At 48.1% G+C, this 27,372-nt stretch overlaps 1 protein-coding gene across 2 annotated transcripts in view; it reads right to left on the reverse strand.

Moving 5' to 3' along the window:
- Positions 1–27,372, reverse strand: part of Rnf157 (ring finger protein 157) — a 71,045-nt gene that overhangs the window by 4,889 nt on the left and 38,784 nt on the right. For both annotated transcript variants that reach the window (XM_057774416.1, XM_057774417.1), the window contains exons 3-18: positions 22,504–22,592; positions 20,118–20,264; positions 19,687–19,804; positions 19,090–19,156; positions 18,642–18,685; positions 17,994–18,041; positions 15,505–15,576; positions 14,637–14,796; positions 14,352–14,464; positions 8,562–8,800; positions 7,880–7,988; positions 6,278–6,389; positions 5,752–5,921; positions 5,494–5,559; positions 4,570–4,618; positions 2,893–3,003 (exon numbers count right to left, since the gene is read on the reverse strand). In XM_057774416.1, coding sequence (XP_057630399.1) covers positions 2,893–3,003; positions 4,570–4,618; positions 5,494–5,559; positions 5,752–5,921; positions 6,278–6,389; positions 7,880–7,988; positions 8,562–8,800; positions 14,352–14,464; positions 14,637–14,796; positions 15,505–15,576; positions 17,994–18,041; positions 18,642–18,685; positions 19,090–19,156; positions 19,687–19,804; positions 20,118–20,264; positions 22,504–22,592 — 1,714 coding nt within the window. The remainder of the gene's footprint in view (positions 1–2,892; positions 3,004–4,569; positions 4,619–5,493; positions 5,560–5,751; positions 5,922–6,277; positions 6,390–7,879; positions 7,989–8,561; positions 8,801–14,351; positions 14,465–14,636; positions 14,797–15,504; positions 15,577–17,993; positions 18,042–18,641; positions 18,686–19,089; positions 19,157–19,686; positions 19,805–20,117; positions 20,265–22,503; positions 22,593–27,372) is intronic.

A 27,372-nucleotide genomic window follows, 5' to 3' on the forward strand; every position in this document is an offset into this window, starting at 1 on the left:
TCCTGAGAATGTTCACTGCCCCACGTCACTCTCCCTCCATCCATGTAATGTTCCTGGAAGCCACAGAGACTTCACATGGTCATGTCGTTCAAGGTCCTATCACACTCCCCTTTCAACCTTCAGGAGCTCTTTCAGAATGTACTGGGCTCAAACATGAGGAACCAGAAATCTACACTCGGTCTTAGAGCCTCTGAAGGCCTGGAAGCTTCTCACGGGAAGAAGGGCTGCAACGGACAGGCACCCTCAGGCCCCTACAACCCTGGGGAGGGTGGGTTTCTGGGCAGAAATCATCTCTACACCCTCTGTGGCCTTCCTCTGAGTGTGCTCTCCATGTGTCCCCCATGAAGGGGTGGCACCCATGAAGATGGAAACAGACTCAAGCAGGGGCAGGACCTATGGGAAGTGACCCTTGTGGGGAAAAGAGCATTCGAGGAGAGTGAGGAGCCAGCCAGCCTGTGAGCACAGCCGAGATGAGTGAGCACACTGTGCGCTCAGGCCGGGATGAGAGTGAGCACACTGTGCGCTCAGGCCGGGATGAGAGTGAGCACATTACTGAGTGTGAAAGGCACTTGGTCCATGGAACCTACACACAGACTCTCCTGGCTTTGACCCAGGAGATATCACAGAGTACCCTGGCACCTTTGCTATCAGTGTGGTTCTGGCAGAAGCAACGGAGGGGACACGTCTCCTCCCTGCAAGGGTCCTTGGACTACGCTTAAGTGCTGCTTACACCCGAGTCTCTCTCCTGACAGTGTCACAGCTGACTGATTTCATGTCTGGCCAAACTGAGAACCCCATTTAATCTTAAAAAGGCTGGCTCTTGACATTACTACAAGGAAGCCATGGCTGCTTGCTTCCTTTCTGGACTCTTCTGTCCCCATACTGCACCCCTCCCCATAATGAAGACGCATTGACAAGCAGGATGTCGGGAGGGAGGCTTGGAGAAGAAGCAACAGAAAGAACAAGCTTGGTCTCCATGGCACTGTGGGCTTCAACAGTGACAGCAGGCTCCCTCTGCCAAAAGCAGGGCTCAGTGTAGATGCCCTTGAGGAGAGGCTGGCCGGCAAAAAGCCACCACAGACACAGGCAAAGCTAGGCACAGGCACCATCTCACCATATGACCAACCAAGGGTGCCTTTCCATAGTCCTTGCCACAGAAGCATGTCTGTCTTTGTTCAACAGAAATGCACACATTCCCACAAACTCTTCCCCTCAAAAACGCTTCAGTGTGCTGAACACAGGCCCTTGCCGATTAGTCACTGGAAGCTTGTCTAGAGCCCTAAGCGAGAGCACTTTGTGTGCACACACCAGTGAGCTTGCTGTCGGGCTGAGCAGAGGCAGGACAGTGCTGGCACAGAGTGAACATGGACTCTCACACAAGTCAGAGAACACAAATGAGTTAAAAGATGAGCAAACCAGACAGACAGGCCTACATTGGCATAAAGACATGGAACATGAACGGACAGATGGAAGCAAGGCCCGGAGTGGGAAGGCAGGATGAGTGTGCTGGTCTCCAGCAGCTCCAGTCCAGGCGTAACTGGGCAGGAGGTGGCCATACAGATCAATGTCCTCCTCCGCCACGCTCGGCGGGAAGGGAGTGTGCCTGGGGCCTGTGCGGGAGAAGCAGGTGATCTGATGCTGTCTCTCAGGTCTCACTGAAGGCTGGGACCTGGGCAGTATCTGCAGGACAAACTAAATAGAGAATAACTGACGTGCCCTTGGGAAGGCTGGAGAAAGTCTCTCCTGAGCAACTGGCTTCCCTTGCCACAGGCTTGCATGGGGCCAGGGCCTGCTGGGACTGTATCTGGCACAGGCTGAAGGAGAGTGGCGACCACAGAAGGTCCTGTGGCTCAACACCTTCAGCTACTTCGCCGAGCGAGTAAAGCACTGGACCCAGGAGTGGCTGTTCTGAAGCTGAAGCAGGTCTTCACTGGGGACACTGAGGAATCACCAAGGGCACTGTGAAGTGGGCCTCTGTGCTGGAGCCAGGAGGGAAGGACATCTGGCCCAGCACGGCTCTTAGGAAGTGGGCTTTGATGCTGCTGAGTGGGCACACTGAGGCCAGTGCTCGACTGTGATTTAGTTTTGGTTTTCAGGATGGTTTCTCTGTGCAGCCCTAGCTGTACTGGAACCTCCTCCTTCCTCCAAGTGCTAGGGTTAAAGGCATGCATCACCACCACCCGGCTAAATTTTAGTATTTCTTCGGGGGGGTCTAGCTCCTGGTCTGCAGCTTGCAGTGATCCAGCTGCCTCTGTTTCACAAGTCTGGGATTATAGGCGTGTGCAGCATGACTGGCCTTGAATAACTAAATGGTCGCTTTGCAGATTCAGTTTGATGTCATGAAGAGCAATGGGCATGCTGAGAAGTTGGGGCCTCAGAGAGCCACGTATCCCTGCCCTCTGACTTCTCATTTGGGATTCAAGGCTTGCATGTGTGATCACTGGAGAGCTAAATCTCACTGGATCAGAAAGTCACTCATTGGCCTACAAAATGCTTTTAGATTTCTTTGTTATCCTCAAACATGTGTCCCTTGAAGAGCTATGGTTCCAATTCTAAAAGCGCATTCCTCCTTTCCAGGGCCTCCACGGGGAGGTGTCTGACTGCTCAGACTTCCTGAGGATGAACACAGGACAGTCCACCTGACATGGTGTCTGTAAGACTGTAAGACTGGCTGACCAAATAGTAGGGTGGGGTTGGGAACTTTTGCCTATTTTCTTATCGGAAGCTGTCAGAGCAGGAGCTGCTCTTGCCTCCTCTCAGCAGCTGGTCCTCAGCACCTGCGCACACCCTGGCCTTCCTAGTCAGAACTGCAGCACAGGCATAGACTGTGGGGAGAGCAGGGGAGAGCAGAGGGTGTCTCCGTCAAGTTCATGTTCAGCAGCTGCCACTCACCGGGTAAGCAGACCTCAGAGCACAGCTTATTGTCCAGTGCTTTCACGCTTGCGATGTCAAAGTCATTGTTATTGTCACACTCCGTGCCTAGAAATGCGCATGTCCTCTGGCCTGTAACGGAGTTAAGGCAGTTAGACAAGGGCTGGCTATGTTTTCTCTACTTTGCTGTCCTCAAAATAAAAGTCTTAAGGATGGAGACAAAAAGAAAAAATCAAATCATGTGTCAAAAAAAAGACAATAAACCGAGTGAATAAAGAGTGGACAAAGGAACCGAGTTGTGTGGGCATGTCCGGTTACTCGCATCGTCCTGGCCGATTCCCTCCGGCCCCTTTCTAGTTGCTGTTCCCTAGTGAGTCTGATCCCTGCAGAGTGCTGCCAGACAGGTCGGACAGACCACTCTGGAGGACAGCTGCACCCAGGCCAGCCCGATGACGCTACGGCTGGCAGAAGCTGGAGACAGCCATGAGAGAGTACCCTGTCCAGGCCTGTGACTCTCAGGCATGAGCAGAGTATGCTTAAGACCAAAGGTTCTGCAGAATCATATGCAAAAAACGACAACTCACGGCCTCAGTTCCATAATTTTGCACGTTGCACGAGAATGACTGTTGACACAGTTATGTCTTACTCTCTCTGGAGACTGAAGTTGTTACTCTATGTTTCCAGCGACTGTCCAGAAGGCCACAGTCAGTGAGAACACGAGGGAGAGTTGAAGTGATGTTTTTCTTTGGTGTTCCCCCTTTCTCTCAGTGAAAGGAGGAGAGGAAAACCCTCCATGTAAACTACGAAGAGCCAGGCGGCCACAGCCTGAACACCTGTGTGTCTTAGGAGAATCATTCTTTGGGGAAACCATCCCTCAGGGTGACTTTGGCCTGGGCTCTGAAATGATCTTCAGAGGCAGTACAGCTGCAAGCCCTGGGCAGATGTTCAGGAATGAGAGAGGCCATCCTTGGGACTATTATCTTTGAGCCTCTTGCCAGTGGAAGCTGTCGAGTCCACATGCACCCCTGACACCCTGAAGCAAGGGCCAGCGCTAAAGCAGAAGCAAGTAGGATGACACCTGCTGGAGCAACGGCATCCAGGCCATGGCGCACATGCCCGGGAGCAGAGCGAAGGGGTCTGGCTTCTGGGATAGGCACGGTGACTTCTCTGACCGCCCCCTCTTCTTCCTCCCCTGCCCTGCAGGACAGGTCTTGTCCAGCCTCACTGGACATAAAACTGTTCCTACTGAAGACCAAAGGCTACAGTGCTGCCTAAGTGAGCCCAGCAGAGAAGCCCGTGCTTCCTCAGCCATACCGTCTTAGATGTTCTTCACTAAAGCAAAACCAGACCAGCTACCAGAGTCCTGCCTCTCCTGGGGAAGAGACTCTGCTCCACTTGGGGTGCCAGGGCAGCCCAGGAGCTCAGTGAGAGAGCTGCCACAGGAGGAGGCGTGGGAACAGAAAGTACACAGTGTCTTCTGCAGCACTCCCTCTAATCCTGTGGATTCTGAGTCCCAGGAAGAGCTGAGAATGTCACTAAGGTCACTGATACCCTGTTTGCCTGACATGCCATCAAGATAACCAGTCCCCACAGCCACCTAGCTGAGCACTGCCACTAAGTCACGGTAGTTCCCCTTTCTTTACCCCTTAGCAGATACCCAAGACAGCAACATGGAAGAGCAAGCACCGGGTCTTTTACCATCTTCTTGCATGGGCGATCTATCCTCTTCCTCTGTGATATCATTTCCCTAGGACAGAAGGAAAGCCCATGAGTCTACCAGGAAGTCAGAGGAGCCAAGTGAAGACAAGCCATCCCTGCGGTAGTAATGTCCATGGCCTGCATCCACGCACATACTTCCCACCATGGCCAGGGGTGCTCGGTCAGTCTTAGAAAGGGCTGTCAGGAATATCCTTATTACAGCTTACCTGACACTAAAGTAGAAACAAGAGTCGAATGAAAAAGCAAATCAAAGTGACATATGGGCACATGCCTGTAATCCCAGAACTTGGAAGACAGAAGCAGGAAGGTCACCTGATGTGTGACCTGTAAGGTCGGCTGTAAGGCCAGCTTGGCCTATCATAGCAAATTCCAGGCCAGCCTAAATTCCTAATGAGTGTGCATAGTTAAACCCTGTCTCAAACCAGCAAAAGAGACAAAATATAAGAGCAAATCATGAGGACATAATGCTTTCAGAAACTCTTTAGGGGCCAGTTACTGCCCAGATGCCCTGAAAGGATCCCTGTCAACAACGGTGGGCCCTGGGCTACACAACACACTCGGGGCATCTGCACCCACAGCTCTGCACAGGGCTCCTGAGTGGGGTGTGGAGCATGTCCTGTGGGGAGCACCTGAGACCCAGTGGTCCCAGTACACAGACTAACTGCATGACAGCAGGCATGAGAAAGGTCTCTTGACCTCACTCCCTGGGTATCACACTAGAATCAGTGTCTCCTGCAAGCAGGACAGTGCCCAGGTCCCTACCCACACCCCCTTCTAAATGATCTACTCATGCCATCCAGGAAGGCTTCTCCAGTATTCCTCTACACAGCCATTACCAGCCAACACCAACAGTTAGAGAAAACAGCTGTGGGAAAGGATGCTGCTCTCTGTCAGCTAGGTTACCTCTGCATCCTGTTCTCCAGCTGGAAGGTCAGCAAAATTGCTGTCTGGGGACTCTGCTGGTGTCCCCTGTAAAAGAGCAACAAACCATAAGGGTACCATCATCATAGGCTCTCCAGTTAAGCTCTTATGACAACAAACCCAAGCTGAAACTTTCCTGAGCACAAGGTCTGTGGCATATAGAAGCCAGTCTAAGGGAGTGCCTTGCTCCCCGCAGCACCCCTGCAAGTACCTGGACATCTATGAAGCTGCCTCCCTTACCTCTCCTTCTGAGGGAGCCCTGCTGGCAGCCAGGGGAGAGGGCAGAGCCTCTCCCTCTTCTTCTGTGCCAGGGGCAATGTAGGAGCCAGACATGGAGGACACCGTATCAGTGCTGATCTGGGAGGAGGCCATGGACATGACTGACTGGGCCAGGCTGCTGCTAGCAGGGTCTGTGGAGAGAGAGGTTAGGGCGGGGACAGGACCATGACTACTAAGGAGCATGTGCACGCCCTTTACTAGGGCCACAAAGAGAGGTGGACAAAGGCCCCATGCTGCCCTCTCCAGAAAAAGGTTTAGGCTGAAGGCTTCCAAAATTCTGCTCTGAAACCCAGGGACTAAGGCAGTGTTGCAGCTGCTACAGTGTACAGGGAACCTCATCGTGCAGGAAGGTGAATGAGAGCCCCCTCCCCGGTGTGGGACCTATTTAGTCACCAGCTCTGCTGTTCCCATCCCCAAAGGAAGTCACAGCGGAGCTAGGGACTAGGGGAGCAAGGAACATTCAGCCTCTCCCTGATCCCTCAGGTACCTTCTGGGGAGGAGATGGTAGAGGAGAGCGGAGTCCCTGTGCAGGACGACTGGTCGATAGCCCCTGATGATGACAGGGTAAGGTTCTCACTCTCCGGAGTCACATCACGTCCCTGGGGGTGAAGGACACAATGGGACATGAAACCAGCACAAGCCTAGCATATGGGCAGAAGGGGAAGAGCAGAGCTGGGTAGGGACACGGGAAACAGACACCAGGAAGGACAAGGCGCTCTCTTGTGGGCATGAGTGACAGGAGAGGGGGTGCTGGCTTCTGTCAGCACTCTGTCAGCCAGGGCCTGGAGTGAGGGGCACACAAAGGCGGCAGCTCCAGTGACACAGGCTGCCCAGCAGCTGTCCCTGGGGGACATCCCGGGATTACGAACAGCTTTCCTTTAGAAAGAAATGAACATGAAACCAACAGGGCCCCACTGCCTTCAGGACCCTCCACACATATGCTGGGAGCCCCTGCTCAGTGGATCTGAAACAAACTGCACCTCTGCTTTCCACCCGCCAACCCCTGAACACAGCCTTGCCGTCCTGGGTGGACGAGTAGGCACAAGGCTGGCTCTCCGTCCCAGGCAGGCTTCTGTCATGGTAGGTCAGGCCTACACTGCTGAGGCCTCTCCTGGCCTCCCACATGTGACTATCAGGGGGCTTTGTAAGGCAGAGCTCTCACTATCCCTGGGCCTGCTCCAAGCTCCCTGAGTGTTTCTCTCCCTGTGCCTATAGACTTCCAAGATCCAGGCAAAGGCTCTCCCTCCGTGACTGTTTTCCTGATGTCCTCCACTAAAGGGACCTGCACATCACGCTGCCGCATGAGAGCACTCTGTCTGCCCTCTCTCGAGATAGCCTCAGTAGCCGGTTGATACTGAACTTGATGGATAGCCCAGGCTGGCCTCACACTTGTGACCCCTTGCTTTAGCCTCCAGTGCTAGAACTACAGGCAGCCTGGGAGGTGAGGCAGGAGGATCGGGAATTCAAGGTCATCTCCAGCAACAGAGTGAACTATGCAAGGCCCTATCTCAACCACCCTGCCATGCAGTCACTCCGGAAGGACTTACAGGACAGCAGCAATGAACCACACACTGTGCTGGTAGTTGTGTACAGATGCCGTCCCAACTAGACATGAACTCCCGACGATGGAACACCTCCCATCTGGAGCGCCTTTGGTACCCAGTATGCTGCCCTCGACACTGCTAAGGTCTGTGTGAGGGACATGCACGGAGGAGAGCTCCAGGCATCTGTCCCCTGCTGGCCCTGCACATCTCCCAGCAGCCCTCTTGCTGTGGGTCCCTGCTCCTGGACCAATGCTGAAACTGACCGCCCCAGTCCTAACTTCACGGTTCCCTTCCCTGTCTGGCATGCTGACCCACACAGCCATCTAGCCCACCATCACCCCACTTTCAAGCATGTCAGTGCCACAAGGGCCAGGGGGAGCCAGGCTGCAGACACTGGGGAACTCATGAATCTCAGGAAACCTCTGCAGCTACCACCTTATACATTGCTGAAAGGCCTAGTGAGCTGATAAAAGCAGGGGGACCAAGAAGTCATGCAGACAGATGCCTGGTGCAAATATACAGGGAGGGAGAAGAAAGCCCGCTACCTCTTCAGGATGCTGGGCTGACAGTCTCTGAGACAGCTGAGTCTCCGACTCACTGCAAGAGCGCTCATCTTCCTCTTCATGTAGCACAGAAGAATTCTGGGAAACAGATCTGTAAAGTCCAGAGGAAGAGCAGTTGAATGCACTGTCCACTCAGGAGATCGGGGCTGGCTCAACCTCTCCTTGCTCAAGGCGCACAGGGGAGGACTGGAGGAACCAGGCCCACTCTCAGGGGCAGGACAGAGACTCCTCTGCCTCTAGTTCCTCGACTTTGAGAAAAACACTAGCAGCCCCCTCCCCCGTCTCAATACCTTTATCTGTGAGATAGCCTCCTTTGCCATAGAAGCTGTGTTATGGTGTGTCCTATGGATTTAAATATTCAGGATATAGGGCCATTTGGTTCCTTCGACTTCAGATTAAGCCAGGGCCCCAAGGAATTCTGTCTATACTACTACTCAGTGTCCTTCCTATACATGACTTTCCTCACCCCAACCATACCCTGCCAAAGAACACGCGGCCCTACGTACCCATAGACATATTATTTCTATCTCCCTCCCCACTGCAAGCATGCCTCTCAGGTCTTCTGTGAGCGAGCAGCCCCGGGGACCGGGAGAGTGTGACCTAGGCGTGACTACCGCAACACTGAGGAAGGAAGACGGAACACTGCTAGGCACTGACTACTTACTTCGATAGATTCTTTTTGAGTTTGAGTCCTTGGTTGCTGCAATCAGACAGGCGGTCAAGGGGGGACAGCGTCCTGACGGGGGGCAGGTGGCCATCACTGCCATAAGATGGTAGCATTCCTGAGAGGTGGCCATCTCCAAGAACATGCAGTGGAGGAACTGCTGGGGATGGGGTGAGGGGTCCATTGAGGGCCTCCAGGAGAGACACCACTTCGTAGCCTGGTGGAATATTCTCTGATGACTACAAGAATCGAGACAGGCCAAAAATTAGGTATTTTTTATATTAGGCCATGATCATGCTTCCTACTGGACATTAAGGATGGGTTTTGTTTTTAGGCATCAGCTCTGGTAAGAAAGGCTTTGGCTAAACACGAGGAAGGCAGTGTTGAAGAGCCAGCCACGGGTCCTAAATGGCCCTTCACGAAGTCTGTTTTTCCGAAGATGGAAATAAATGCTCACTATGGGAAATCTGCAAAATGCATCATAGATGAAAAAAATTACCAAAAGTCATCACCCAAAGTAACTTTTGGTGGCAATCTAGTAATTTTCTAATTATTTTATTTCTATTGTTTATGATTTATGACTACTCTATAAATGACAATCCTAGGGGCTAGAGAGATGGCTCAGTAGTAAGGGGCACTTGCAGCTCTCGCAGAGGACCTGAGCTCAGATCCCAGCACCCACATCAGTAGCTCACAGTCACCTGCAACTCCAGCTCCAGGGGCCTAATGCTGCCTTCTGACCTCCAGGGTACGTGCCCAACATTTGCATATTCTCACACAGGCAGACACACATACATAAATAAAATTTAAAAATAACAATTTTGAATCTTGTTTATGTAATTTAACATAAATATTTCCTTTTTCTTTCTGTTTTGGCTTTTCAAGATAGGGTTTCTGTGTGTAGCCCTGCCTGTCCCAGAACTTTCTCTGTAGTCCAGGCTGGCTTGAAGCTCAGAGATTTGCATGCCTCTGCTGGGATTAAAGGTGTGCACCACCACAGCCCAGTTCCTTTTTCTTAAGACAGGCTTTCACGAAGTCCAGTGTAACCCCAAACTCACTGTGTCCTACCTCCATCTCCCAGTGCGGGGTGCAGTATGACCTGCTCTAACAGTGCTCCCGTGGACATCCTTGTCTATAGGTCTTTTCCAGGCTGAGGGGTGGCTCATGGTAGGATGCTCGCCTAGCACAGGAGGCTTGGGTTCCATCCTCAGTGTCCCCAGTCTACAAACCCCTTCTCTCAGGACACTTTCTCAGTATTAAGTCACAACTTTAGACCACCATGTATAAATGTTTCTCATTTTTTGAAGAGCCCAACTAATTTTTTCTCTGTGTACAGTGTGTGCACACACGTGTGTGGGTGTGTGCCCTGAATCCACACGCGGAGGCTGGAGGATGCCAGATTTCGTCCTTTGTCTCTTTCCAACTTATATTTTGAGGCAGTCTCGCTAACCCTGCAGCTCACCATTTGGACAGGATCCAGCTGTCTCTGCCCCACTATACTGGAGTTACAGCTACGCACAGGAAACCATGTGCAGCTTTTACGTGGGCGCTGGAGGTTTGCATTTGAGTCCTCCTGCCTTCACAGTAAGCATTATCGTCCACTGAGTCATCTCTTAGCCCCACAAATGTTTCTCGGCTCTTTATATAAAAAGTCAGTTTGTTTCCTCAAGGGTTTTCCTAGTTACCTTCCTTACAAGCAATACAGAATATTCAATTTGTTTTGGAGTGGGCTTTTTGGGAGGGGGATCCTGAAATGGAGTGTCTTTCAATTTTTTTTGTAATTTGGAAGATGAAAAATGGTATCACATTTTAATTTGCATGATACTGATTTTTTAATGTGGTGGAACCTTTTTGGTCTTTGTGAGTGTGTGTGTGTGTGTGTGTGGTTTTTTGAGACAGAGTTTCTTTGCATAACAGCCCTGGCTGTCCTGGAACTTACTCTGTAGATCAGACTGGCCTCGAACTCACAGAGATCCACCTGCCTCTGCCTCTTGAGGACTGGGATTAAAGGCGTGCGCCAAGACCGCCTGGCCCCTTTTTTGCTCTCCTGTGGCACCAAGGACTAAAGTCAAGGTTGCATGCAGTACTAACTGAGCTGCATCCTCAGCCCTTGCTCTCCTCACTATGGCCCTAGGTGAGCACTCTAAAAGTGATCACCCTTTAACTGGCCACACCTCCTAGCATGAGAACTTTGTGTCTTATGTAGGGACGTACTGCCTTCAGTTACCTGCTGCTTTGTTCTTCTGGGCTACAGCAAAGACATTAACTTTCTTCTGATACGTGTGCTGTTAAAGTTCCTTTTTATAGGTATGGAGAAAATGAAAAATTGCCAGAATACATCAAACAGAAATTACAGTGTCTTTCGTCCATCCTTCTGATGTTTTCTAGTCCAACTCCTAGTGTTCACTAACTAAAGTCCTTTCAGATGTCTGTATTTAATAAATGACTTTGTTTGGCTTTCAAAAAAAATTTCGTTTACTTTTAAACTTTACTTTTTAGAATTTCAAGTTTTGAACTTTTATTTTCTTTCTTGAAATAAAATATTGTTGATGTGTATGAGTATTTCCCTGAATATATGTCTGTCCACTACATAGGTATAGTGCTCACAGAGGCCAGAAGAGGGTATTGGATTCCCTGGATCTGGAGTTATAGACAGCTGTAGGCTGCCATGAGGTTACTGGGAACCAAACCCAGGTCCTCTGTGAGAACAGCAAGTGCTCTTTTTGTTGTTGTTTTTGTTTTGGTTGGTTGCTTGGTTTTGTGAAACACGGCTTCTCTGTGTAGCCCTGGCTGTCCTGGAGCTTGCTCTGTAGACCAGGCTGGCCTTGAACTCAAGACAACCACCTGCCTCTACCTCCCGGGTGCTGGGACTAAAGGAACTGCAGGAAGTGCTCTTAACAGCTGAGCCATCTCTCCAGTACTTCTGTTTCTGTGTGCTGGGTCTGGGTATGTGCCTGTGACGGCAGGTGACTGAAGAGGCCAGAAGATGGCACTGGATCCCCCTGGAGCTTGTGTTCTATGTGTTGTGATCACCTGGAGTGAATCCTCTGCAAGAGAGTACCTGCTCTTAACAGCTGATCCATCTCTTTAGCCTCAGAATTTTTATTTTCCTGCAGTGGTAGAGATGAACCCAGGGCTTTACATATTCTAGGCAAGTGTAATAAAATTAACTTAGTTTTTAATCTTAAAATTTCCTTTATTTAAAAGAATTTGGGCAGCAGTAGTTGAGTAGCCATGTAGCCCAGGGTTGCCTGAAATTCGCAATGTAATTAACCTGTTTGTCTTTGGTTCTTAATCCTTGGACTTCAGTCCTGAGTGCTGGGTTTGCTGGCGTGTGCCGCCATCCAGGTTTAAGTTTTGTTGGTGGCAGTTCTGTGTGTTGTTTGTGAGATGGGACCTAGCTGTGTGGCCCTGGCTGCCCTAGCCCTTACAAACCACGTAGTCTAGGGTGGCCTTGAACTTCCCATTCTTCTTCTCAGCCTCTCGGCTAAACTTTTTGTGGCTAAATCTACATGTCCCCCCTGTGGTCTGGTGTGTGTGTGTGTGTGTGTGTGTGTGTGTGTGTGTGTGCACGCCTATGTGCACGAGGACACATGGAGGCCAGAGGCTGATGTCAGGTGTCCAGGACGACTAGCTACCCAGTTCCAGCGGCCCCACCTGTCTGCCTCTTCTCTGGATTACAGGCATTCACTGATGCAGCTGACTTTATGTGGATGAGAAAATCCAAACTCAGGTCCTCAAGCTTGTGCAGCAAATACTTTCCCAACTGGACCTCCTTCCCCTTTCCCCCTAACACCCCACTCTTTTGTGATGTTTATTGCTTGAGTATTGTGTAATCCATATTCAACTGAATAACCATGTATGCTTTATTCTGGGTTTGCAATGCTTTACTCAGCTTGTTTGTTGGGTTTTTGGTTTTTTGAGACAAGGTCTCTGTGTAGCTCTGGCTGTCCAGGAACTGATAATGTAGATCAGTCTGGCCTTGAACTCACAGAGATGTACTTGCCTCCGCCTCCTGAGTGCTAGGATTAAAATCAGGTACTGATGTGCCTGCTGATTTAGTTTTAATAGTTAACTAATTATTCCATTTAGAATCTATTTCATAAGGATTAAATTGATAAAATGGGGCTACAGAAATGTTTCATCAAGTAAAGGTGATTGTCACTTGTTGAAGGAGCTGCGGGCTGTGTTCCTGCCACCCAGCTCCTGGCCGTCTGGCTAGCTTATGCCCCAAAATGACAACACACAAACTGTATTCTTTTAAACACTGCCTGGCCCATTAGTTTCAGCCTCTTAATCCATTTCTAGTTATCTGTGTGGCACCACGAGGTGTGCTTACCAGGAGATTCTAGCCTACGTCCATCTTGGGTCGGAGCTTCATCGCATCTGCCCCAGAGAGCAGCGCCTCGCATCTGAGCTCACTTCCTCTTCCTCCCAGCATTCTGTTCTGTTTACTCCACCCACCTATGTTCTAACCTATGAGGACCAAGCAGTTTCTTTATTAATTAACCAATGGCCTTCCTCCATCAGTCACTAGCCTGATGACTTGAATTTGATCTCGGAGACCCACAGGATAGAAGGAGAGAATCAATTCCCACAAGTTTTCCCCCACCATATACTTATTCCTCTCTCTCCCTCTTCCTCTCTCTCTCTCTCTCTCTCTCTCTCTCTCTCTCTCTCTCTCTCATACACAATAAATAAATATATAAATAAATGTAACTTGAAGTGCTAAAATGACTTCCTCCCTTATAATTAACTAACCAGTTTTCCCTATAATTTCTTCTACCACTGGGTCAGTCAAGACAATACAAGAAGTTGTTGCTTGGGTGTTGCTTGTATAGTGCTAGTGACCTCCCAAGGCCTTGCATACGCTAGACTCACGCTCTATCCCTGAGCCACACTCCCACCCATTCTCGACTGTTTTAAACCCTCACAGCTTCTGGGTTTACTTTGACAGTCTCTTTACACCACAACACTAAAGCCAATCATCCGCTTGGCTTGCAAGTTCTGATGCCAGAAAAAAAGGATGAAGAAAGGCAGCCACTTTCTTCAAACATTCAAGTAAGGAGAGTAAATTTGATTCAAATCCAAAACACTCGTTCCTGTTTCTGCTTGGGGGAGTCCCAGAGTTGGTTCCCGCTGTAGTGAACTCCACAGATGGCTCCAGGACGCCAAGTTCCTGAGGGAGAAAAGGAACTTTCGAGAGCCAGAATTCAGCGTCAGCTGTAGCAGTAGAAAGTTGTCTAAGATTTATTTATTTTTATTTATTTTTATTTTATGTGTATGAGTGTTTGCCTGCGTGTCTGTGCACCATGTGTATGCTTGGTATCTTTGGGGATCAGAAAAGGGTGCCAGGTCCCCTAGAAGTGGACCTGTCATCTGGGTGCTGGGAATTGAACCCAGGTCCTCTGCAAGAGCAGCCAGTGCTCTGAACTGTAGAGTCATCTCTCCAGGCCAGTGTTAGTATATTAGTATGTTTTCCTACAACATGATCCCAGCCAGTCTAAAAAAAATTGCTCCAGCACGCTCAGGTTTAATTTTCGGATGTAATGCCAGAACAAAGCTATGTGTGCTAGCTTTGTAACCCCCATGTAACCCCCATGCTTGGGAGGAAGAAGCAGGAAGATCACTGGGAGCTTGAAACCTTCTGAAGCCCTACATAGCAAGTTCCACACCAGCCACGGTCACAAGGCCAAACCCTGTCTCAAAAACAAAACCCACAGGAAAAATATCAGGGGCACAAGAGAGAGTATCTGTTTCTGAGAGGCCATGAGACCAAGCCCAGCTTACTGAATGCTCTTCAGAGTCCGATGTCTGGGATGAGATGATAGGGTTAAAGCTGGTTGGAGACAAAGGGCCCAATTTTTTCCTCATAGCTCGGATCTGAAGCAGTGCCCGGAAGGCTGTGAAGAGGAAAGAAAACATCAGGACATCCTGTTTCAGGATTAAGGATGAGCAGAGCCCAGACAGAAACTGTGCTCCCTTCAGTGTCCGCCATCTGCTACGCCCAGCAAGTGCTCTGATGTTTCGTGTCCCCCGTTCCAGCCCTCACTGTCATGCTCCTCCAGGACTCACGCAGCCGGCAGATGGGGCAGTTGTTGGCCTGGTAGCGCAGGGTGTCTGCACAGGTGTTACAGAGGCAGAGGTGACGGCAGGGCAGGATCAAAGTGTCTCGGACATCTGAGAGACACACCACGCACTCCGCACTGTTATCGCTCACTTCGTCCTCAGCCACCTGGCCAGAAGAAGAGACCCGGCCAGTGACACAGAGCCTTCCACCCCCAGCTGACTTACAAGGAAGCTCGGCTGAAGAGCAGACACACACTCAGAACAGGATCTACCCTGACAATGAACTTTAGTTTACGTAGTGATTTTTTAAATTAGTTTTTATTTTATGTTATGTGTATATATGTGCTTTGCCTTTTGCATGCCTTGCGCTTGCAGATGCCAGAAAAGGGCATCAGACCCCCTGGGGCTAGAGTTACAGACAGCTGTGAACTGCCACAGGGTGCTGGGAACTGAATCTGGTCAACTGAAGAGGAGCCAGTTCTCTTAACTGCTGAGCTCTCTCTCCAGCCCTGGGCAGGGCTTTTGATACTTGGCTCCCCCTGCCTCTAGGAACTGCTTGCCTGAAGTTGAGAGACTGGACTAATCCCCTGAGCTCATTCTTCCTCTGAAGGTCTGAACAGAAGGGACCTAGGAGGACACAGAGATGATGGTGAAGGGAAAATGTGAGACCCTCCTGGGAAGCAGAGCTCAGCTGAGCTCCAGAGCAGAAAGGCAGGTCCAAAGCAGCCTGTTTTGCTCATTTCTAAAGTGGCATAACTGATAATCTAAAATGACAATCTCCTAGGACCCGGCTGGCACACTAGACCTCAGCAGAGCACAGATTTTCACTTTGCCTCCAAGGAAGAACAAATCCCAAATTTTTAACAAAACTCACCTTAGAATCTTGTGTGTTATACTTGTTTTCAATCCCGTAGATCTCCTGAAGGAGGTAGCTGACCCCATCTACCTGAATAGCAAACAGCGAAGACCAAGAACAGCTCACTACCTCGAGACAAAAGTAGAAGCCCCGCCTTTCCCCATGAGCCACCATGGAAAAACTCAAGGGCCTACATAGACAAGGGACATTTTTATTTACTTATGTTTGCATTTGGGAGGGGAAAAGAAAATCAGATGCTTAGTTCACCCACCGTTATATCCAACAAGGAATGTAACATTTTACAAACTGACATGTGTAGTGCAGCTCACTACTCCAGATAGTTACAAACGGCATAGACTCAACGGGGATGGAAGAGTGTATGTCAGAGTGTAAGAAAATTCCAGCTCTAATAGTGATAGTGGTATAGATGGCCGAAATGTGGCTCAGCTGGTGGAGCATTTGCCTAGAATGCACAGCGTCCCAACAACACATAAACTGGGTGTGGCAGTGTGTGCCTGTAATCCCAGCAATGGAGAGACAGCGGTCAGAGGATCAGAAGCTCAGTGTCACCCTCAGCTCCATGCGTAGTTTGAGGCCAGTCAGGGATACATCAAACTAAACAAAAAGAGGAAGGGGAGAAAGGAAAGACACAGACAGATGTGGTGGTACATGCCTGTAGTCCTCACACTTGGGAAGCTAAAACAGAAGGACTGTCATGAATTTGAGGCCAGCCTGGTCTACACAGCAGTATCAGGCCAGACTCCACCCCAATAAGAAAAGATAAAGAGCCAGGTGGTGGTGGTGGCGGCGCACGCCTTTAATCCCAGCACTCGGGAGGCAGAGGCAGGCGGATCTCTGTGAGTTCGATGCCAGCCTGGTCTACAGAGTGAGTTCCAGGACAACCAGGACTGCTACACAGAGAAACCCAGTCTTGACAGGGAGATGCAGGACTTCTGACCTGGGAACAGACACTAATAGTGCATACCCATAAAACCACACTCATCTCTTTTACTATTTTATAATAAAAGATGGTTTTTGTGTGTTTGTATGTGTACTTGAGTGCACACATGTGCACCATCTATGTGCAGGTGCTAACGGAGGCCCAAAGATAGGATGTGATTCCCTGGAGCTGCAGTTACAGGCAGTTGCGAGTCACCTGATGTGGGTGCTGGGAACTGAAGCAGGCCCTTGGAGAGCAGCCAGTGGCTAGCTTTCCAGCCCAACCCTCTCACTTCTCTTCTAATCTTATTTATTTATTTATTTATTTATTTATTTATTTATTTATTTATTTATTTATTATTTTATGTATGTGAGTATGGGTCCGGGCATGCCATAGAGAATAATGTAGAGGTTCAGTGGAAAGCTTTTAGGAATTGGCTCTCTCCTTTCCACCATAGATTCAGAAATCAAACTCCAGTCACTAGACTTCTATGGCAAGAACCTTTACCTACTGAGCCATTTTAAAACCTTAATTATCTGTGCCCAATCCTACTCTATGAGACTAGGCCTTACTAGTGCCAAAGGTGGCTTTCCCCTTCTCTTTAGAATTCCACCCCTATATTCTACCTCACCTCTGCTCCTACAGACCTAGCCTAGTTCTGATATCCTACCCAACTCTCAATGTTGACAGTCTGTCGCTAAGACAAACCTAGAAACAGGTGTAGTAGGAGGCCGCTTGTTCATTTGGGCGCCAATTTGTTGTAAGAGGCTGCTTGTTTGTTCCTAGCTGCTCAGCCCCAAAATAATCGCACAGAAACCATATTATTTGCAATACTGTTTGGCCAATAGCTTAAGCGTATTTCTGGCTAACCCTTATGTTAAATTAACACATCTCCATTAAGAGGGTGTAACACAGAATCGGGTGTTACAATAAGCCACCACCTGTGTCTCTGACCCTCTTTGCCAATGCCACTGGCTACACTCGTCCCCTAACTTCTATGGCATCTGCTCCTACTGGTACAAAAGTACAAACTGTTGGCACACGGTGGGGCTCGGCCTCCCAGCAGGCATATGCAATCCTGCTGGTGGTTCCTGAAGAGGGCAGATGTCCAGCAAGCTGTATTTCAGAAAAGCAACGCTAGGATAATTTACGCTGAGGGCTCTAACTGGCTCTGAATCAGACCCAATACTTCGTCCTTTTGTTTGAAATGTTTCTCGTCATGACATTTTAAGTAAAAAGAATTCTCCTTCACCCTAATGTCAGGAGACAAATCTTATTCTTTCACTTTTCAAGATAACTGTACCCTGGGAGGCACCAATAATTCCAAAACAATAAAGGCACTAAAAGTCAGTGTTCCTTTCAGACCACCCACGTAGTTCCTAACAGACAAAAGTGCTCCTGTCCCAAAATCGTCTTCTCTGAGTGAGAGAAAGGAGGAAAGAGAGAAAGAAGGAAAGAAAAGGGGAAGGAAACAACAGTATGTAGTTTTAAAACTTAAAAAAAAAAATCATGAAAGAAGAAAACGAGAGGACAGGTGTCTAAGAGCTTCTGGCCTTCGAATACTCACCACTTGCTTCTGCTTGAGGGGCTTAACACAGAAGGTCCCGTCCGTGTGCTGGAATAAAAGCACATGTTACAACCAGCAGAGAGGGCTACTTTCTTATTACCCGCTGGGGTGTGGGAGTCTGAATGTAATTGGCACCCATAATCTCTTAGGGAGTGGTATTAGGAGGTGTGGTCTTGTTGGAGGAAGTCACTGTGGGTGTAGGCTTCTTTGAGTTTTCCCATGCTCAGGATACTGCCCAGTGTCTCAGTTGACTTCCTGCTGCCTGCAAGATGTGGGACTCTCAGCTACTCCTCCAGCACCACATCTGCCTGCACACTGCCGTGTCCCACCATGATGATAATGGACTGAACGTCTGAACTGTAAGCAAGCCACCCCAATTAAATGTTTTTCCTCATAAGGGTGGCCTGTAGTCATGGTGTCTCTTCACAGCAATAAAAATCCTAACTATCACTGGGCATCCGCAGAGAGAAGAAACAGACTTGGAATATGCAAGAGTGGAGTAGTGACCAGCTAGATCACTCATCTGATGAAGAGGACACTGGAGATCATGGCAGAGCTAAAGCTCCTGAGCGCAGTCCCAATGGGGCACCCTTTCAGCAGAGGGGCCTCACCACAAAGAAGAGCACAACATCTCATGAAGTTACCTACCTTCTCAAAGGTGCCCAGAAGCACATGGCAGTGGCCAAAATACTCTGAAAGAAACAGGCGTGTGTTTGAAAAAGGCCAAACAACACACTGCTAGCCCTCTCCCAAATTCTTGTTTCTCCAGAACCCACAGTTTGGTAGACCAACGGTGCTGGGTTACCAGAACAGGCACATTATAGATACCATTATAAACCCCACTTCTCAGGCTGGAGAGACGGCTCAGCAGTTAAGAGCACTGGCTGTTCTTCCAAAGGCCCTGAGTCTAATTCCCAACAACCATATGAGGCTCACAACCATCTATAATGAGATCTGGTGCCCTCTTCTGGCCTGTAGGCACACATGCAGACAGAACACTGAATACATAAAGAATGTATACAGTCTGACTGAGACCCACAGCTTCTGCTGGGATGGTATCACAAGAGGGAGCAGGTGCAGCAGGGAAGTCCCCTACCATCTCCTTCATCCACCACAGCATGCACCACCAGAGGGTAAACCTCCCGGTCCAGATCAAAGCCGAGCTGCAGGAAAGACAAGGAAGACACAGAAGACGCCACATGGTTGGATGCTCATGGGTCCGTCAGAAGGGGGTACTGCTCAAAAGCACTGCCCTCAGCTCTGCAACCTGTCCATCAAACCTGCAGCTGCCCACATCTGCCTAACTGATAACCATCTAGTTCCTAGAATAAAGGTCCCTAACCTTTTTGCAGCCCCCCCCCCACCTTTTTTGTTTTGTTTTGTTTTGTTTTTCGAGACAGGATTTCTCTGTGGTTTTGGAGTCTGTCCTGGAACTAGCTCTTGTAGACCAGGCTGGTCTCGAACTCACAGAGATCCGCCTGCCTCTGCTTCCCGAGTGCTGGGATTAAAGGCGTGCACCACCATTGGACAGGTATATTCTAAGCAGACCTTTGAAAAGCATGAGGGCCCACCATACTTACCAGTGAAGCATGGCATTCCAGCATCTGGACAGAGTTCCCATGGCTGGCATGGGCCCTAGGTCAGTGGCTGGGCCCTTCTGAAGTGCTGGCGGACCCTGAGCAAGGTAACTTACCTCTTCTTCTGCCCACTCTGAGGGGTCCACAGTGTGGGAGGGCAGGCAGAACTGCTGGCACACCCCCCGCTTGTAGTGCACGGTCTCCGACTGCAGGCTGTTGTCTTTTGGAATGTAGCTATGGGTGAAGTGGGAGTAGAGCTAAAGTTAGAACTCAGTCCAGAAGTCTAACAATTCCCACGGTCTCACTGTTCTCAATTTCCAACAGCACTAACTCAGAAAGACCTTCTTCTTTTTGCTCTAACATGGACTATTACTGGGCTCATATATTTAACCCATACATCTACAGGAAGAGAGCTAAAATAAAGAGTAAAGATTGGAAAAGAAAATTAAACTCAAAGTCCAGACTCTGCCTGCTGTAAAGAAGGTCCTCCTTCCTAGGTGGGCACGAAGGCCAGGAAGCAAGCAGCTTACCTGCTGTGCTAGCTTACCTGGCAATGCCATTTTGGAATTCTTCAGTGGCCTGATAGTAGATGGTGATGGCTACCCGGGCATCTGTGTCAAAGGTGAACTCGACATTGTAGTGGACCTTAGCTTTGCCCGCCTCTTCCCCATGGCTCTTTACTTCCTCAGCACATCTGAGAAATCACAATCCCCCCATAAATACAATCCCTCACAAACACAATCACCCCAAACACAATCACCCCATAAACACAATCCCCCCACAAACACAATCTCCACACAATCACAATCACCCCAAAAACAATCACCCCAAACATAATCCCCCCATAATCACAATCCTCCCTTTGGAGGAAGTGGATCAGGATTTTTGTTGTTGTTCTGTCTACTTTTCAAGGCAGGGTTTCTCTGTGTAGCCCTGGCTGGCCTGAGATCTGCCTGCCTCTGTGTCCTGAGTGCTGGGACTAAAGGTGTGTGCTACCATTGTTCATCAGGGATCAGAATTTTAAGACTTTTTGGGCTGGAGAGATGGCTCAGCAGTTAAAAGCACTGGCTGCTCTTTCAGAACACCTAGGTTCGATTCCCAGCACCCCACATGGCAGTTTACACTTGTCTGTAACTCCAACTCCAGGGGATCTGGCACCCTCACACAGGCATACATTCAGGCAAAACGCCAAAATAAATAAATAAGAATATTCTGGGTGGCCGGAAGGTGGTGGTGCATATCTTTAATTCTAGCACTCAGGAAGCTGAGGCAGGCAGATCTCTGTGATTTCGATGCCTGCCTGGACTACAGAGCGAGTTCCAGGACAGCAAAGGCTACACAGAGAAACCCTACCTAGCAAACAAAACAAACAAACCATCCTTACTTTTCTTTAACCCCCTAAAACAACACTACATACCTAGCTGTTTGGAATGATAGATTTGTATTTTTGCTGTAGCTATCACTGTGTTGTCTGTTGGGACATTTAGACTATTCACTAGGTCCTGCTGTCTGTGGGGAATAAACGGCCTGTGTGAGTGCTTGTGCCACTCACTTTATCACTTTTCCACTTTAGTGACGATCACTAATCACACGCCTGAGTGCCCACAGGCTGTTGGAGACACTGCAAGTGCGGCATGCACTTAGCCCCACATCTGAACAGCACGCCCTGTTGCTGAGTCTTGTTTTTATTGTTTTTATCTGCTCCCTCCCTTTCTCCCCTCTCCCCTTCCACCCTCTCCAGTGACCACCATACTCTGAATTTACTCAGGAGACTGTCTTTTCCTCCATCCTATGTAGATCCATGTATGTCTCTCTTAGGGTCCTCTTCACTGTCTAGGTTCTCTGGGGTTGTGGACTGTAGGAAGTCATTTATGAGTGAGTACATATTATAGTCTTTCTGGGTCTGGGTTACCTCACTCAATATGATTTTTTTCTAGATCTTTTTCTTAAGGTCCTTTTTTTTTTTTCCAAGAAGGATTTCTCTGCAGCTTTGGACCCTGTCCTGAAACTCACTCTGTAAACCAGGTTGGCCCTAACTTACAGAGATCCACCTGCCTCTGCCTCCCAAGTGCTGGGGTTAAAGGTGTGCGCCACCACTGTCCCTGTTGTTGAGTCTTGTCAGTCTTTAGGCACTGTCTACTGACTTTCTACTGCTGACATAGTTTGTCTCCTTCTTCCCTCTGACCCATGCAGAGCTCTGACATCTCCACACTGCAGGGAAGTCACAACCCTATTAGCACAGCACCTAGCTGTCTTGCTGTGATTTCATAAAGGCTATTTACAACTTGACACAGAGGAAGCTATGGCTGGCCTTCTTTTCCTGCCTAACTCCCCGAAGGGAGGACTCACTGGCCTTTTAGTCCTTTGGTTTTTCACATACTTATCCTGAATTTCAACCCAAACTCCCTGACAGCATACTGCACGCCTACAGACATCCAGATGCATAGGGGTCCACTTAGCTTGTCACCCCCCAAATAGTGTCCTGCAGCAGAGCCCAGGCTGGCCTCAACACTATTCTGCCTCTACCTCCTGGGTACATGTCATCATGACCAACTTAAAGTAGGATTTTATATCCTAACTTGAACACCTCACTACTCCATAGCTTGTTAGGGTATCTGCAAACTTCAGCCCTTCCTTTAATAATAGTTTTTTTACCTTTGTTTTAGATCCACAGAATACAGATAATATTTAAAATGCCTGGGCAGGTGAACGTTCTTTCTGTACAGAACGGTGCCCATGTCTCAAATTACACAAACACGACAAGGCCTTATCTTAGGGCCCGTGCCTCAGCAGCGCCTGGCAGCTGGCATCCTTCAGACACAGGCAGGAGGTTGTGGGCCCTAGCAGAGGCTGCTCTTTGACTCCCATAGAGTGTCTGTTGCCTCATGAGCAGAAGGGCATTTGGGACCTGGTCTGAGCCCTCAGGAACTTACTTGACAAGCCTCAGCGTGTCCTTTCGGATGTTGATCAGGCTTCTGAGAGTCTTCACAGGTTCTTGGGGAGGTGGGGCAGCGTAAGGAAACTGTCAGACACAGAGTGGGAGAAGCAGTGTATTTATAGAGACCACAACTCTCCCCAACTGGAAAGGGGCTCTGGGGTAAATGAAAAACAGCACTGTGAAGAGAGGCAAGAAGGAGGAGCCGAACTCTAACTGAGGAGGCGTCTCTAACAGAGTAAATCAGCTTGTCCAAGGTCAGTGCTAATAGGAAAACCAGCATTTAATATAATATCCAAAAAAGCAAGATTTATCTGCTTCCACCCCCACCCTCCCATATACATGAAGCTCATTTGGGTTAGTGTTCAACTATTGGAGAACTAAATAGAAAAAAAGCCAACTCCCTACTGAAATTCTAAATAACAAAGGACTTACTGTGGCCAAGTTAACCACAAAAAGCTTTCCATTTGACCTCAGATGACAGGAAGAACCTACAAGTTCTTTTCCTTCAGGGAGGACACACAGGATCCTAAGAATTTAGGGAGTGAGAATAAAAGAGAAACCCATCAAGTGTGCAGGGCAGAGGCTTGCAAACACCAAAGGACAAATCCCTCAGATGATCACACAAGGCAGTGTAGACAGGAACCTAGAGGTATGCGGGTGGTGGAGGCTGGGCTGGCTTCATCATTAGTACACATTTTCTTTCCCCATCTGAACCTTCCGATGCAGAGTTCTGAGACAGTGATAAAGGGGAACAGAAGACTTTCACTGGGGATGAGAAAATGTTCTCAGTACTCTTGTTCTTTAGGCAATACAGTTCAAGGGTCTCTCAACATGCTCCATGACGTAATGCGTTCTGAGAGACTGTCTCTGCTGGGACACACAAAGACAGCTATGAGAAGGCTAGGCGGTGTTATCTACCTACCATCATACACGCTGACTGTCCCTGATGGAACTGCCATTAGGCTGTGACGATGAGTCACAGGAAGCCTACTGGTCTCAGTAGCTCCGCAGTACATTGTGGGTCTCCAGACCCCACAACTGTCCCTCCACAATGCTGGCGTCAGGAAACAGGACGCCACGTTATGCTCTAATCATGCCTTCAGACATTGACTAAATGTGGCTATTTTTATTGGGAAAACAACTTAAATCAAAATAAAGTACAATTGACTTTCATCTTTTTTTTTTCCTTTTTTTTTTTTTTTTTTGGTTTTTCGAGACAGGGTCTCTCTGTAGCTTTGGTGCCTGTCCCAGAACTAGCTCTTGTAGACCAGGCTGGCCTCGAACTCCCAGAGATCCGCCTGGGATTAAAGGCGTGCGCCACCACCTCCCCGCCTACAACTGACTTAAAATGCTGTCAATGGGATTTCTGATAATTCACATATTTGACTATGACACTTAAGAAAACACATTCATACACCTTTAATCCCAGCACTTGGGAGGCAGAGGCAGAAGCAGAGGCAGAGGCAGAGGCAGAGGCAGATGGATCTCTGTGAGTTCAAGGTCAGCATGGTCTACAAAGTGACTTCCAGGATATTAGGGTTACATAGAGAAATCCTGTCTTTAAATACAAGAAAGAAAGAAAGAAGGAAGGAAGGAAGGAAGGAAGGAAGGAAGGAAGGAAGGAAGGAAGGAAGGAAGGAAGGAAACACATTCAACAGGGCAGTGGTGGTGCATGCCTTTAATCCCAGTGCTCACAGAGGCAAGCCAATTTCTCTGAGTTTGAGGCCAGCGTGGTCCACACAGTGAGTTTCAGGACAGCCAAGGCAACATAGTGAGACACTGTCCCCTCAGCCTATCCCACAAAAAAAAAAAAAATGAAAAAGAAAAGAAACATTCTCAAATGTCTAAAAGTGGAACTACTAGATCAGAGTAGCACAGTTTAAAACAGTCTATCGGATGTGAAGAGCATGCCTATAATACCTACATAGGGAGGTAGAGGCAGAAGAATAAGAAGTGAAGATTGGTGCTTATTTTTATTACTGCTTAAATTTTTATTGTAATTTATGTAGGGTTGGGGGCACACTGCCACAGCACATGCATGTGGAGGTCAGACAAGGCTATGTAGGTCCCAGGGACCTAATTCAGCTTTAGAAGCAGGTACCTTTCCCTGCTGAGTAATCTCTCTGGCCTTTAGCTTTTGTTTTGTTCTGTTTCTTGAGATAGTGTCTCATATAGCCCAGAATAACCTTAAACTTCTGATTCTCCTGTCTCTCAGTCTCTCAAAGTGCTGGGATTATAGGCATGTGCCACAAGCAGCTACAAAAGACTTTGTTGATACATAAGCAAGTATGTGTGTGTTTATTTGTGTATGTATGTATGTATATGAATATGTGTGTATGTGTGTATATGAATGTGTATGTATGTGTATATGTATGTGTGTATGTATGTATTATGTGTGTATTACTAATGAAAGTTGCTTTTTAATGACAAAGCATTATATAATCAAGCAGAGAGCTTTAAAAACAAAATGCACAAGATCACTTGTGATTTTATCACGATATTGAAGTCAACGTTTTTGCAGAATGTATTTCTGCCCCTTCTTCACTGTTTCCCAGTGTATATGATTAGAGGTCTCCTTCTCTTTTATAAGCACATGGCAAACATTGGCACCACATACAGACAGCTGCATACTTTATTTAAACAGTTGGTTTTACTTCTTTGCTGATGTGTGTTGTAGATGCCCTTGTCCCTGCATTCTGCATGCTTGTTTGATTATTTCCTTGAGACAAATTCCTAGGAGTGGAATTACTGGATCAAAGAGTAAGCATATTTTTAAGACTTTAAAAGTCATTTTGCCAGACTGCTCTGTGAAGAGCGTAACAGGAGGCTTTAATACAGGGAGAGGGAAATTCTAGTCCAGCTCCCATCTGTGGCCCATTTCTTCACCCCCTACTTCCTAGGCTGCCATTTAAAGGAATTTAAAACAATTTTAAATAAGCTTAAGCAAAAAGTCATTAGGCAGGAAAATCTGACAAAAGCACTAAGTCTATTCTAAAGCCAAAATAAATGACTTTGGGATTAACTTTTTTTTTTCTGGAGTAGCAAAGTTAATCATTTCATTTGCGCAGGTACTGGATCCTTTTAAAAAACTCTTTTGGAGAAACCCAAAGCCCTGATATAAAGAGATTTACGGGCCCTTATTTATTTATTTGCTTTTTTTTTGGAGACAGTGTCTCTCTAGGTAGTCCTGTCTGTCCTAGAACGGGCTATGTAGTCCAGGCTGGACTTGAACTTAAAGAGATCTACTTGCCTCTGCCTTCTGAGTTTTCACCTCCCCACCACTGAGAGCACATTCATGTGCCACCATGCCCAGCCTTTTTATGTATAATCTTGGAACTGAACTCAGGTACTCAGAACTTTACCATCCTTGTTTTACTTTTTTTTTTTTTTTAATTATGCCAGGCAGTGATGATGCATGCCTTTAATCTCAGCACTTGGGAGGCAGAGGGAGGCATAGTTCTGTGAATTCGAAGTCAGCCTGATCTACAGATCAAATTCCAGCATAACCAGGGATACACAAAGAAACCCTGTCTTGAGCCGAGCGGTGGTGGCGCACGCCTTTAATCCCAGCACTTGGGAGGCAGAGGCAGGCGGATTTCTGTGAGTTCGAGACCAGCCTGGTCTACAAGAGCTAGTTCCAGGACAGGCTCCAAAACCACAGAGAAACCCTGTCTCGAAAAAACAAACAAACAAACAAAAAAAAACAAAAAAAGAAACCCTGTCTCAAAAAACAAAAACAATTTTTAAAAAACTTATGGTAAAATATACATACCTACATAACATGACCTTTACATTTTTTTTTTTTTTTTTTGGTTTTTCGAGACAGGGTTTCTCTGTGGCTTTGGAGCCTGTCCTGGAACTAGCTCTGTAGACCAGGCTGGTCTCGAACTCACAGAGATCCGCCTGCCTCTGCCTCCCGAGTGCTGGGATTAAAGGCGTGCGCCACCATCGCCCGGCTTGACCTTTACATTTTAACTACTTCCATGCACGCGGTCCAGGGGCATTAATCATATTCATATGTATGTTGTTCAGCCATAGCCACCATCTAGTCCTAGGTCAATATACTCTTATTTCCTATTCCTAAAATGAGTCAAGTCTCTTCTCTCACCAGTCTGTGAGCTCCTGGAGAAGAGACCAGAACAGAAGAGAAGCTCAAACTCCGCTGCCGACTGAACAAATGAAGAATGTCAATGTTAACACCCCGTTTGGCAGACAAAGAAACAGACCAGGCTAGATGTGTAACTCAGTGTACAAGGCTTGGATTCATAAGAAAAAAAAAAGCAGCTGAGACTCAGAAGGTTCCAGAGCTAAGGAGCAGTAAGGAGAAACATGATTGGAACCGACGAGCGTGTGGGAAACCATTTCAAACAAGCTCCATGCCAGTTCTGGAAGCAAGTCAAACGCCCTAGAACAAACCCTGTGCTTAGACTGCATCAGGCACACATGAATGGCTTCTCCTCTACATGTTAACGAGAACATGTGAGGTCTCCACTGAGAACAGTTTTCCTAGAGCACAGCATGTCAAACCTCTGTCTGTGAGATCTAATGGAAACTGCAGAAGATAGCAAAGGACATTTTGGCCATGGCGATGCGGGAAGACATCACCAGCAGCTTGCCCAAAATGCACAAAGATGTACTACTGATGGACATTTCTAAATCATGGTGATTCTCCCCTAAGGTTTTTATTTGCTGGCCTCGAACTCAGAGACCCACCTGCCTCTGCCTCCTGAGTCCTGGGATTAAAGGTGTGGCAACCCCTAAACTGTTTTCAAAGAACAAAGCATTTGCCTATTTGTTCAGCGTTCTCACTACATTTGAGCGCTGAACTGGACAGACAATAGAGGGATGAGTCAAGCAAACTGAA

This window comes from Chionomys nivalis, chromosome 7 (assembly GCF_950005125.1).
Source record: "Chionomys nivalis chromosome 7, mChiNiv1.1, whole genome shotgun sequence".
Classification (NCBI taxonomy): domain Eukaryota; kingdom Metazoa; phylum Chordata; class Mammalia; order Rodentia; family Cricetidae; genus Chionomys; species Chionomys nivalis.